Below are 13723 nucleotides of genomic sequence, written 5' to 3' on the forward strand. Positions count from 1 at the left end.
ACTAACTTCACTTCTTCAGCTCAGCAGCAGACCAGCTCCTCCCTCCATCACCAACTATGGCCAGCAAATTTGCCCAAAATGGTAAGTGAATAAACTTTATTGTTAATAATGATTGCAACTTATCTAAATACATATTTATAGATTGGATATGTAGCGTGTCATATTTCCTAATAATTAACTGATCAAAACAGTCCAATAAAAAATACTTATTTCTTAAATTCCAAGCACAAGGTTCTTTTTGTTATTTTTTTTAAGTGAAAAACAAAACAAATTGGAAACAGAATTAACATTGATTTATTTGATGTATAGTGTGGATTATGGGCTGCTAGCACACATAACATACCTGCAGTGGTGGTAGTAACTAAGTAGATTTACTCAAGTACTGTAGTTATTTTGAGGTACTTAAGTATTTCCACTCTTGCTTATTTGTAATTCTTCTCCACTACAGTCCAGAGCTAAATTGTGTACCTTTACTCCAATACCCTTAGTTACTTTACAGATGTGGATGAATGATGTGAAATCTCTTAAATCAGACTTTAGTCACACCTGGAGTAAATTCACAAGCTACCCTGCAGTATACCACTTTTACTTAAGTACTTGATCTGAGTACTTCTCCCACCTTACACGTAATTGGGGCAACATAACTCCGAGTTAAGGAAGTCGACAACGGTGCATTACTCTGTATGAATATGATGCCTTTTGGCCAGCTGATGGACAGATTGCTCGTGTTTCCGCCTTTACAAGAAAATACTTATGGCAAACGAGCATTGACCACATCGAGCCTTGTAGATTTTCCCTTTTGAACGCTCTGTTCTCCACCGGCAGATCTCTGTGTGCATGCCGCTGCAGAGTATGGAAAGCCAAGTGTGCCACTATTCACCAGTTTATTTCGCCCCAAATACGCAAATATTTGTGCGTTTTTGTATATGATAATTAGCCCCTCCTTCTGATTTGCATAGCCACCAAGTTCTAAGTGTCTGTAACCAATCAGTGAAGAGTAAAGCCAGACCAAAGCAATCTGTAGATGAAAAGTTCCTGACATTGTGAGGCTGTGCTGTGAATTGTACATTATTCCAGATTCAGAGGACTAAGTATTAATTTGCCTTTGAATATAATCAATATATCAATATAACCTGCCTTCATTGTCTGAGAGAGAGAGAGAAAGAGAGAGAGAGAGAGAGAGAGAGAGAGAGAGAGAGAGAGAGAGAGAGAGGAGAGAGAGAGAGAGAGAGAGAGAGAGATGGAGAGAGAGAGAGAACGTTAAATGTCCAGGGAGTTGTATGCCTCATTATACTTTGTTGATTTGGGCATTATAGCTGAAAGGCTTGTCGTGGGCTCGTACACTTTTCTTTTAACAGCCGGTTGTGTTAAAAATGTGTCAATTTCATTGATGTTACGAGCAACATAACATGCAATAGCGCTGCACCTCCCCAGGTTGGAAACCATTGCCTTAAAAGTTTTTTTAGGCCCAAAATTGTGTAATTTGTCAAAGTAGGAAAGATAGAAACTAAACATGTCATAGGGACTCTATGGCAAACATGTTTTCTTATTAAAATAAATGTATAGCTAGAGGCCACTACTGCTTCATTTCATTTCAGGGGCGCGCCCCCTAGGTTATGAACCACTGCATTCAATGTTTTTTTAAGGTCCCTTCAAGGTGCATCACTTGACATTGACAGACCCACTGCCTTTATCACCAAGCCTGCCATTCACTAATAAATGCTTTTTATGGTGCCAATAGGGGCGTTCACACCAAGTACTTTTCCCACAATAGTTCATGAGAACTTTAGTTCATGAGAGCTCTTTTAGTTCTGATGAACTAAAGCAGATCGCGTTCACACCAAAATGAGTTCCTGGGGGTGGATTAGGCAAATGAGCCGCTGACGTCACTTCTTCTTCTTCTGCTTTGGGTTTACTGGCAGGCCGCAAACAACTTCACGGCGAGTACAGTAGGTGGCGGTATGCACCTTAAAGTTGCAATTCGCCAAAAAACCGAGAGAAGAAGAAGAAAAAAAACGTCCGCTTCCGCTGTATGCTTCTGTTTACCTTCCGACCTCAGACACGGTATGGAGTTGACGTTTTGGTGCTCGTGTTATACAGCTTCGTAAATGAGTTATTTAAGCCAATAACTCAGCCACAAATACAAATACAAATCGACCATTCAAATGCAATAGAAAGGCTGAGTCGGAGGCGAAGGCGGTTAAGAAGCCTTAACAAAAGGATTGGACGACGAAAAGCACACGCTATGGACATGTTTCGCCGTAGGACAGCTGAGGATGATGGCCGTTATCACGCCCAAAGAACAGCAATGGTACGTTCATTAAATCACATTAATACTATCTAATGTAGGATTTATGGAGTTATGTAGGGCTAATTTGTGTCTTTGTATGTGTTCCAGATATGCGAATACTACGGAACGCGTTGTGTCCTGCGCTCTCTCTGGGTGAACAATAGAACATCGGCCTGGTGGGAGGTGGTGCCAACGTACACCAATGTGCAGTGGATCAAAGATTTCAGAATATCCAAGGGCTCTTTTCAACTCCTCTGTATTCGCCTGGAAGCAACGTTGGGGAGACGCAACCTAAAAAAATCGCCGCAGGGCAAGACACGCGCACAGCCCTTATGAGGCATCTGAACAGCATAGAAATTGTAAATTGACAATAAAGCTGATCTTTTGTACAGTGCATTTGGTTCTCTCTTTTATTTACCACAGTCAACAGACACAATTACAATAGTGCAGATACACCTTAGTGCAAAGATTAAATGTCAGTATCAAAACAGTACTCATACTGTATATTTGTATATTAATATGAGTATATTATTATGTTAAATGTGTGTTAAAGACAATGGGATGAGGTTGAAAGCTCTTTAAAAAGCTTTTGTATGCCATCTTTACTGTGATAAATACATACATGTTAAGCATACACACCTGAAGAACTACGTTACACACACACAGGTTAGTCTGTGTACCGCTGCACTGCTGCTGGTTTAAACAAAGACAGTCATGATGCTAGTGCCGTGCATGTAGGTTCTCTTTTATTTATCAGCAGCAGATCAATAAGTGTCAGTAGTATCAAAACAATATAATAACAGTGGCAATATATATAATAACAATAGGTAGGCTCAGCAGCAGACACACCTTAGTGCAAAGTTAGGTGTCAGTATTAATAACAGTGGCATATATATAATCACAATAATACAAAATTAACTGTCCCAGGTGTAGGCAATTTGGGGTGAAGTGTCTTGCCCAGGGACACAACGACATCCTGACTGCAGTGGGGTACACAAAGAACATAACATTATAACAAAATATAATATTACAAGAATAGATAAAAGGCACACATAAGAATAGATAAAAGGCACACATAAGAATGAATACAAGGCACATAAAACTAATGAAAAACATCAATTGAATGATAGCTTCTACACATATTCTAGATTATTAAACCATCTTGAGCCCACCCCTCTCACTGTCAACATTGCTCATGTGGTAGTTGAACCATTTTATAAATACAGAGATTGCTAAATATTTCTTCATTTTTTTTCAGCCCACCGATCGGAATCGAACACGTACAATAACGAGGTATTCCGGATTGTGATGGTGGGGAAGACCGGAGCTGGGAAGAGCGCCACAGGGAACACCATTCTGGGAAAAAAGTCCTTTAAATCAAACTTCTCTGCTAAATCCTTGACTGTACACTGTGCGAAGGTCTTTGGTGAAGTTGATGCACAAACAGTTGCTGTCATTGACACCCGGGGGTTGTTTGACACCAAGGTTGAAGAAGAGGAGACCAGAAAGAACGTTGCGCAGAGCATTTATTATGCTTCTCCTGGACCTCATGTCTTCCTGGTCGTCATCAGATTGGGCAGATTCACAGAGGAAGAAAAACAGACAGTGCAGAAGATTCAGGAAATCTTTGGAGAGGAAGCGAACAAATACAGCATGGTCCTTTTTACCCACGGTGATCTGCTCGAAGACGAACCTATTGAAGAGTTCTTAAACGAAAGCGAAGATCTGCAGGAACTTGTGGACAGATGTGACGGCCAGTACCACGTCTTCAATAATAAGGAGAAGGATCGTTCTCAGGTCAGAGAGCTGCTCGACAAGATCAGATATATAACAGAGAAGAACGGAGGAAGCCATTACACCAATGAAATGTTCCAGAAGGCAGAGAGGGAGCTAGAAGAGGAAAAACAACGAATCCTTAAAGAGAATGAAGAGAAAATACGCAAACGGGAAGAGGAACAGGAAAAGAGAATAGCGAAAAAGTATCACGAACAATTAAAAAAAATCAAAGAGGATGGGAAGAGGTTAGCAAGGCAGACAGAAGCTTGTGAAAGAGAAATGGAATTTTTTCTTGCTATGAATGTTTTACAGTAATATCAGTTATTTCAGTGGTGAGTTACAATTAAATACTAACAGGGTGACAGATCGTCAACAACCAAGATGTTAAAATTCTGAACTATAGTAATGTGATGTAAACTAATTTGTTCTTTGATAGCTTTTGCTTTTACTAGAAAAAAGTATAAACAATGATATATCATGAAATAATGCTTTTAAGATGTTATATGGATACGTTTTCTTTGGCTTTCCTGTAACAGAAGGCATAATGTTGGCTTTTTTCAAATCAAAAGGTTAAAATGTATATATACAATGAATGTTGTAATTAAATATGAAAAGGTTGGAACACAAAGATGTATGTGTGTATGTGTAATGTGTAAAGACAAACATAGTCATCAATAATGTAATAATTTAATAATGTATTTAATAACCCCCAAAGCCCAAATTGTTCTAATCCGCCAAGTAATTTTCTTTTACAATTGTCTGCATAAACTATAATCCCATTAATTTCAAAGGACACCATTTATGCTAATTTTACAAATATCCCAACATATGCAAGTTAGCATCCGGACGTTTCTATGTGCTGGAGACCCTACTATACATGTCTATCATAAAACTGCTGACGACTAGACTATAAGGTCAGTTTGTAGTTTCTGGTTGTGGGAGCTTGATTTTTGCTTCTTCTTTTTCAGGAATGACTTTGTGGGACCGTGAGGACCTTGAAAATCATATTGAAGAAAGTGCACAGAGCTATAATGATTGTAATATTTTATTTTTTTATTTAACCAGATAAAAACATTGAGATAAAATCTCATTTTCAATGCAATATAGTTGCATCCGAATCAATTGAGGACAAATCTTCAGCACTAAATGTTGAAGCATCACTGAAGGCAAGTTTCTTGAGTGGACTGGTAAAGGTTGGAGGATCAGCCAAATACCTGAACGATAGTAAGACTTCCAGAAATCATGCTAGTGTAACACTGAATTACCAAGCTACTACAAAGTTCAATGAACTGTCCATGAATCATCTTGGGGATGTTAAGAAACACCAGTTTGTGTTTGAAAAAGGAATAGCAACACATGTAGTCACAGGTATCCTTTATGGCACACAAGCCTTCTTTGTCTTTGACCGTGAGGTGTCTGTAAACGAGAACCATCGAGACATTCAGGGCAACTTGAAGGTGATGATCAAGAACTGAAGTTACCTACTGTAACTCCAGCTTCTATGAGTATTGGCGTAGCCCTCTAAGGCTATCGCTATTGGGTAATCCCCCTGCGCACCCGCGCAGCACTGAAACACTTGTAGTCCACGCCCGCCCGCAAGGTGGGCCCCACCCTCGGGCTCCCTTCCGGTATAAATAGGAAGGAGGCCCGACAATCTGCTCCCACACAAAAAACTTTTCTTCAGCTATTCGTGGAGCCAGTGGGGCCCAGAACTTAGAGGGCTACGCCAATACTCATAGAAGCTGGAGTTACAGTAGGTAACTTCAGTTCTATTTCGTATATGGCTTCGCCCTCTAAGGCTATCGCTATTGGGTTAAGGGCGAAGCAAGATGTAGTCTGCGCCCCACTGGGTCGCCCCGGTACAAGAAGCACAAACACACCTGCTCAGATAATAACCCATGCCTATTGCGCCATGCCTATTGCGCCATGCGAATGGCGCATCACAGTCCCTGGAATATATCATAACATGAATATTTACCATGAGAGGACAAAGGCTGGGAATAATACATACCCGTCCGCTGTGAGAAAGTAGAGACAAAGGTCACACTTTGTCCAGTGACAGAAAGGAGGGGAAATAGCAGCTCTCTGCGTGCAGACAGGCAGGAGAGCGCACAGCTGGGTCCCCAACATCACTCACTCTGACTAGACATTCCGTATGAAATGTGTCAGGGGAAAAAAGGAGGACGTCCCTCTCATAAAAGGGAAATACAGGCCACTCTCCGTGTGCCGAGGCAGGAGAGAGGCGCACAGCTGGATCCCTGACATCACTCACTCTGACAGGACACTCAGCACAGGGTGTGTCAGAGAGGAATGGGAGACATCCCTCAAATAAAATTGAATAAATGAACAGGGAGAAGACCAAGATGCAGCAATGCAAATGTCTTCCACTGACATTCCTCCGTGCAAGCCGTGGAGGAGGAAACATTCCTCTGGTGGAGTGCGCATTGATGTTTTCCGGGGGGTCCACCCCAGCGGAGACATATGTGACACAGCTTCACACAGCCAGTGTGACAGCCGTTGTGCAGATAGAGACTGCCCTAAAGAGCGCTCTCTATAATGCACAAACAGGCGCTGAGAACGGCGCAAGGCAGCCGTGCGCGTCCACATAGCAGGACAGCTGAGATGAGACGTGGCTTCTTCCTCCGACCTGTGAGGAGGGGGAAAGAAGCCAGCCACGGTGATCACTCTTGACCTAAAACAGTTTGTGATGACCTTAGCCTTAGGCATGAAGCCGGGTTAGCATAAACGGCTGTCCTCCCTGGCGATTGAGGTAGGCTGCCGTGGCCTGTTGGCTGGGCGAATCAACACATGTTTGATTGTACAGCAACGGGGCGAAGTGTTGGAATACTTCCCAACCCGGAGAACAGCTCCAGCACATTTATCTCTGACGCACGGGTTCGGTGCGTGGGCGAATGAACCACCTCTGGAGACCCCTCCTGTGGGGGAGACCCCGGGGAATCCCCACGTGATCAGCCGACGTCATGCTGAGCAGCTGTATCACGGAGAGTGCTGTCACCACGCTGTGGGATGTGACACGCTGGATAGGGAGCTGTCAGTTCCTCCACTCGCTGCAGCGAGAGCCGCACACTGCTGGCTGAGTTTTATTCCACTCGCAGATAAATGAATGTCTGGGGGGGAAGAGGACAACTCGAGCGAGCTAAGCAGTTTATAAACCAATAGGTTAAAACAGCAGGCTTCTGCAGCGAATGACCCACCTCTGGAGTCTCCTCCTGTGGGGGAGACCCATGGGGATCACCGCGTGACCAGCTGATGCCAATGCCGAGTAGCTGCGTCACGGAGAGGGCTGTGCGGGTTAGACACGCCGGAGGAGATCTCGCTGCAGTTCCTCCACTCGCTGCCGCAAGAGCCGCGCTCTGCTGGCTGAGTTTAATTCCACTCCCAGATAAATGAATGTCTGAGAGGGGAGAGGGCAGCTCTTCTCCAAATTCATTATGAAACCCAGGCTTTGACAGATGCGATACGAGATGTAACGTCTGTAAAGCGACTTCCTCATGCTGGATCGAGCCTAGCAAATAGCAGGTCGTCCAGAGAAAAAACCTCATTCTCATCCCTCCTCTCTGTGTAGTGGCTCCAGCCTTCTCTACACAAAATGCGAGGAGCCAGGGAACATCCAAACAGCAGACGATTGTCTGGTCTGATATTCCCTGAAAAGAGAAACGCAGGAATTTCCTGTGTTTCGGGATGATGGGTATGGAAGTATGCATCACTCCCCGTTCTCTGTAGGAGGCATATATGGGACAGAGGAATGCCGCAAGCTATGCAGTTTATAAACCAATAGGTTAAAACAGCAGGCTTCTGCAGCGAATGACCCACCACTGGAGTCTCCTCCTGTGGGGGAGACCCATGGGGATCGGACGCACATGCTCGAGATGTGTTGTGGTCGTCATGGCGACGAGCCACGTCAGAGCCCTCGCCGCTGCAGCCCGTGAGGCAACCCAAGGTGGGCCTGGAGCAAAAGGGCTGTGAGGGAGCCTCCACACGCTGCGTTTCACTCCGGCTCTCATCATGAGGCGTGTACACGCTCAGGGGATGAGTGGAGGTGTGTGTCGTGACGTCCACATGAGGCGTCACTTATTATGTGTGGAGGAGACGTATCTCGGACAGAGGAATGCCGCGAGCTCTGCGGTTCATTAACCAATAGGTTAAAACCAGCAGGCTTCTGCAGCGAGCCCTGCTGTCTACTAATCAACAGATTGGTGGCAGCTGGCTTAATTAGCGAACTCTGCAGTTTATTAACCGATAGATTAAAAACTGCAGGCTCTTACACAGAGTGGGGGGTGAGAAAACACTTGATACTGATGACTCAGACAAAATGTTTGGAAAATGAACTCTCCTTTTATTTTCCACACAACCCCAACACGTCAAAAATGTCTCTGCTTCCTCGGAGGCTCTGGTGGAGCAGACCAAGAGCGGGAGTGCCTCACTCCCCGTTGACCCACCGCTGGAAGACCCCTTTGTCTCTGGGGTGGCGGGGGAGCGGAGACGTGGGACGGAGCCCCTGCAGCCGCTGAAGGACCCTGACGCCGCGGCTGTGGGCGTCTCTCCGCCTGCCGCTGTGGCCGGGTCGGACGCTGCGGCTGCTGCGGGCGTTGATGCCGCTGTGGCCGCCCAGCAGGCTGGAGCCAGCTGACGTGCTGGCGGATGTCGTCCGCCTGTTCTGCAGCAGACTTCATGGACTCCACCATGGCGTGGAACTGGGGTCCGAACAGCCCGTCCGGGCTGATTGGAGCGTCCAGAAGCACCTTCCTGGCCGTCTCTGTAAGTGACGCCTGCTGCAGCCAGAGGTGGCGCTGAATCTGCGTCACCCACGCGGCGATCCTCGCCTGGGAGACAGCGACGGACGCGCACAGTGTGAGCGCCGTGCTGGCCGCCTTGCTCTCCGGAGATCTCCTCCGCTTCATCAGCGGCCAAGGTGGTGGACCGCTCCACCAGCGTCACCACCGAGCTTGAGAGCAGCGCGATGTTGTTCGCCGCCGCCGACGCCTGAAAGGCACACTGGTGCACCCGGTCGGCCTGGCGGGCGACATACTGGTCCCTGGGGGAGGCCAACGTAGGGCGCCGTCCGGCGATCACGTTGGCCTGTCTCACCCCAAAAAACGCCGTCAGGCTCGGCTCCAAAGAAGGGGTGGCTGGGAAACCAGCATCTGTGAACCCCTCCACCTTGGTGAGGTGAACAAATGTGGCCACCGGAGCTTTCAGGGTCCTCGGATTCGCCGCCGCCCCCTCCTGATACCTCCTGATGGCGGGGAAGCGTGGCCAGACCCGGTCACTCCTGACCGTCTGCACCCGCGAAAAAACTCCGGCCATATCGTCCGGAGCACACCTCTCCTGAGCTGGGGGAACGGGGAGACCTCTGCAGGCGGCCGCCTTGCATATGATCTCCGGTAGTTCCCCCAGGATGCCACCTATCACCGGCAGCGCCGTGGTGACGGAGAAGGGGACCGCGTGCTCGTCCGCCAAGCCGGCACCCTGCTCCGACTCTGTCTCCCCCGTCCGGGGGAGAGGAGGGAGGGGAGAACCGTACGGTGAACCGTGGAGGGAGGCGGGGTAGGAGTCGTCCGACACCTGCCCGGCACTCGGCTCCAGGGACATGACGCCGCCGTCCACGGGCTCGAAAGCCTGGACGGGCCAATCGTCCTCCTCGGCCGCAGCAGCGAGAGCGTCCGCTCTTCGCTTCCTGTCGTCCGAGGGGAGACGGGCACAGTGTGTGCATGCGACCTGCTGGCTGAGAGCCGCGTATGCGTGCTCTGGCCCCAGGCAGGATTCGCACATCGTGTGCTGGTCGTAACTCATAATGTATCCAGAGCCACATGAGGGACAATCTCTCACACAATTGCTGCTCATGATTGCTCTGTTAATGAAAGTGTCTCTTGTGCTTCAGTAACGGGGTGCTGAAGAAAAAGAGGGAGCAGATTGTCGGGCCTCCTTCCTATTTATACCGGAAGGGAGCCCGAGGGTGGGGCCCACCTTGCGGGCGGGCATGGACTACAAGTGTTTCAGTGCTGCGCGGGTGCGCAGGGGGATTACCCAATAGCGATAGCCTTAGAGGGCGAAGCCATATACGAAATAGAACATTCCCTGCCTGTCAATAGAGGGCAAAGGCTTGTTGAAAATCGATGACAAGGACAAAGCAAATGTTGAGAAAGTGTCCTGCAGATTCTTTGGAGACTTTTTGATTCAGAAACCTCCTACATCCTTTCAGGAGGCAGTAGAGGTGTACCAAAGTCTGCCAAAGCTGCTGGGAGCCAACGGGGAAAACGCAGTACCAGTGAAGGTCTGGCTTTTGCCTCTGACATGTTTAGATTCTTCTGCCGCTAAACTTGTCCGTCAGATAAGTATAGGATTAGTTGAAGAATGTCAGAGTGTCCTAGAGGACTTCAGTGACCTGGAAATGAGGTTCAATGATGCACTGAGAACCCAAACTGCACAGCAGTTCCCACAGATTGTAAAAAAAAACAAAGAGAAACAAAGCAAAGCTCTTCAGCAATTTTGCAGAGGCCAACAAGGAGAACAAGAACATCACATTTCTGACAGTGGGTTTAACAAACGAGACACAGAAAGGTGCCAGCATCTACCTTTATACAGACGGCCTTTCTGTCAATGAGAACTTTGAGCCGCCTTCAAAGCCTGCAACAGTAACAGGAAGTGATATAAACCACAACAGTGTGACACTGAACATTTCTCCACCCAACTTTAGAGCAGAGGACATCACCTCCTACTCTGTTGAGTACTGTGTCAGTGGAGAGGACTGGAAACAAAAGACAGCATCCAAAGCTGAAGAAGTCACAGTGAGCGACCTGAGTCCTAACACAGAGTACATGTTCAGATGCAGGGCAGAGACACCAGTAGGTGCCGGGCCAGCCAATGAAGTCAGTGGATCCATTAACCTGTTACGCACGGCCCGCCCGGTACCGGGCGGCAACACGCGTTATTTGCAGGAAACAACGTCTAAGGAATGTTAATATTTAATAAACTATGAATGTTTTATATCCATGTAACGGGAAGAAACTCAGCTAACTGATCTTTTTAATTTTTTTTTCCAAAAAAAACCTACAATGCTAGCACTCAGCCTCTGAATTAGCCACGAGCGGGAAAATTTAACCTGAAACGGCACTTAAATTCACTCATAACTCCCTTATTACTTATCCTAGATGCACAGCCAACCACTCGTTTTTGGTGTCCTGGAGACACTGAATCTAATGGTGCCCTCCACAACACTCAGTGATAAACATTCGCGACACTATAAACGAAAGCGTACATCATAACATGTGGAGCTAAGTAGCTAGAAACGCTAACATGGCTTACCTTGGTCAAAACTGGTCTTCAATGGCATTAAAACGATAAAACGATGCTGCAGTTAATCCATAGGTTCATCCTATGTATCTGTGCCTTATTTGAAATTATTTCTGATAATCCATAAGCAATAAAACTGCGTTTTAGTTTCCAAATGCCAGAGCTAGAATGTAGCTCCACTCTAACCTAGATTTTCAAACGCGAAGCCCCCACCTTTTCTCTTTACAATGAGTGTGTGTGTGTGGGCCTCCCCCTTCGATTATATTGGCTCTAACGGTCAGAAAGAGGTGTCAACCATCAAAATCGACCAAGGTGTGCCAGAGATAGAGAAAAAAACCCATTTTCACCCAAATCACCTCAGAGGTGGGGTGGTTTGGGCTAAACCTCTCTAAAAAGGTCAAATGTCACTTGTTTTGCATCAATCTTGATACAGGGTACTTATTATATGTTGTACTTTGGATTCCTAAAGCTTTTAGTCTACTAACCCATCATCCAAGGGTAGTTTTCACTATCTGTAAAAAATAATTTTTGGACGGACACTATAATTTACAGTTTTTTACTATGTAAAATCTGAATTTTCTTTAAAATAAAAAACATTTATATTGATTCTGACACTTCTACATCCAACTCACAGATGTAACCTTGCTTTGATAAAAGAAATTATTCATATAACCCTTTTAGAAGTTAAGTTGTAGTCATTTCTTTTGGGCATGTCATTTTCGAGCCTGAAACATGAAAAACAGGCTAGGTGCTTAACAGGTTAAAACCTTACCCTGCAGCCCTCCTAGAAAACTCCACGTTGAATCTACCTCACGTGAGATATATGTCAGCTGGGAGAAGCCTGCTGAGCTCGGACAAGATGTCCACGTTTTGAGCTACATCGTGGAGTACGCTAAACCAGACCAACAGGTGAAAGAGGAGGGGGGTGCTCGCAGCGGCTCCCTCCGCCATATGAGGCACCTTCAAAGATCACACATCTATTTCCTAATAATCATCACATCACAACAGTTAATACAAAATTAATATTTCTTAAATTCCAAGCATTTTAAGAGCCTGGGTGATTTTGCGAATGCGACACTGCTTTTACTTGCTTGTATTACATTCTTCACAAGACTACATATTTAGGGGTAGCCAGTCAGAAGTTTCTTTGGGCTCCTGATTATAACTAAAGGCAACTTATACCCTTCAAAGTTTTTTAGGCCCAAAATCGGGTAATTTGTAGAAGTATGAAAGATAGAAACTATTTGTAAAAAAAAAATTCTTATTAAAATAAATGTACAGCTAGAGGCCACTGCTGCACCATTTCAGTTCAGGTTGTACGCAATTATTGTGATTTTAATTTGATGAACAAACATTTCCAGTATTTTTGTTCATCATGGTGCCTCTCTCTTGCTCCGGTAAAAAAACAAGGCCCCTTCAAGGTGCATCACTTGACATTGACAGACCCACTACCTTCACCTAATAAACCCTTTCTATTGTGCCAATAGCATCTACAGGAATAAATGAAAAATACCAATTGAATGACATAGCTTCTAGACATATTCTAGATTATTAAACCATCTTGAGCCCACCCCAACATTGTCAACATTGTTCATGTGGTAGTTGAACCATTTTATAAATACAGAGATTGCTAAATATTTCCTCATTTTTTTCAGCCCACCGATCAGAATCGAACACGTACAATAACGAGGAATTCCGGATTGTGATGGTGGGGAAGACCGGAGCTGGGAAGAGCGCCACAGGGAACACCATTGTGGGAAAAGAGCACTTTGAATCAAAGCACTCTTTTAAATCCGTGACTAAAGAATGTTCTTATGCCTTTGGTGAAGTTGATGGACAAAGAGTTAAGGTTATTGACACTCCTGGTCTGTTTGACACCAAGATTGATGAAAAGAAGACCAGAAAGAACGTTGCGCAGAGCATTTCTCTTGCTTCTCCTGGACCTCATATCTTCCTGGTCGTCATCAGACTGGGCAGATTCACAGATGAAGGAAGGCAGACAGTGCAGAAGATTCAGGAAATCTTTGGAGAGCAAGCAGACAGATACAGCATGGTTCTCTTTACCTACGGTGACCACCTCTACGACGAAACTATCGAAGAGTTCTTGGAGAAAAGTGAAGTTCTGCAGGAACTTGTGGCCAGATGTAACGGGCAGTACCACGTCTTCAATAATGAGAAGAAGGATCGTTCTCAGGTCAGAGAGCTGCTCGACAAGATCAGAAAGATAACAGAGAAGAACGGAGGAAGCCATTACACCAATGAAATGTTCCAGGAGGCAGAGAGGGCCAAAGAAGAGGCAAGACAGAGAATCCTTAAAGAGAGAGAAGAGGAAATACGCAAACA

At 45.8% G+C, this 13723-nt stretch overlaps 2 protein-coding genes across 2 annotated transcripts in view; both read left to right on the plus strand.

Moving 5' to 3' along the window:
- The window catches only part of LOC117487442 (GTPase IMAP family member 7-like), a 41816-nt gene continuing 28093 nt past the window's right edge, over nucleotides 1-13723 (plus strand). The window contains exon 1 of the mRNA XM_034136061.1: nucleotides 1-81. Coding sequence (XP_033991952.1) covers nucleotides 57-81 — 25 coding nt within the window. The 5' untranslated portion in view covers nucleotides 1-56. The remainder of the gene's footprint in view (nucleotides 82-13723) is intronic.
- LOC117487435 (GTPase IMAP family member 9-like) overlaps nucleotides 2-13723 on the plus strand; it is a 223026-nt gene continuing 209304 nt past the window's right edge. The window contains exon 1 of the mRNA XM_034136054.1: nucleotides 2-81. Coding sequence (XP_033991945.1) covers nucleotides 57-81 — 25 coding nt within the window. The 5' untranslated portion in view covers nucleotides 2-56. The remainder of the gene's footprint in view (nucleotides 82-13723) is intronic.

This window comes from Trematomus bernacchii, unplaced genomic scaffold (assembly GCF_902827165.1).
Source record: "Trematomus bernacchii unplaced genomic scaffold, fTreBer1.1, whole genome shotgun sequence".
NCBI lineage: Eukaryota > Metazoa > Chordata > Actinopteri > Perciformes > Nototheniidae > Trematomus > Trematomus bernacchii.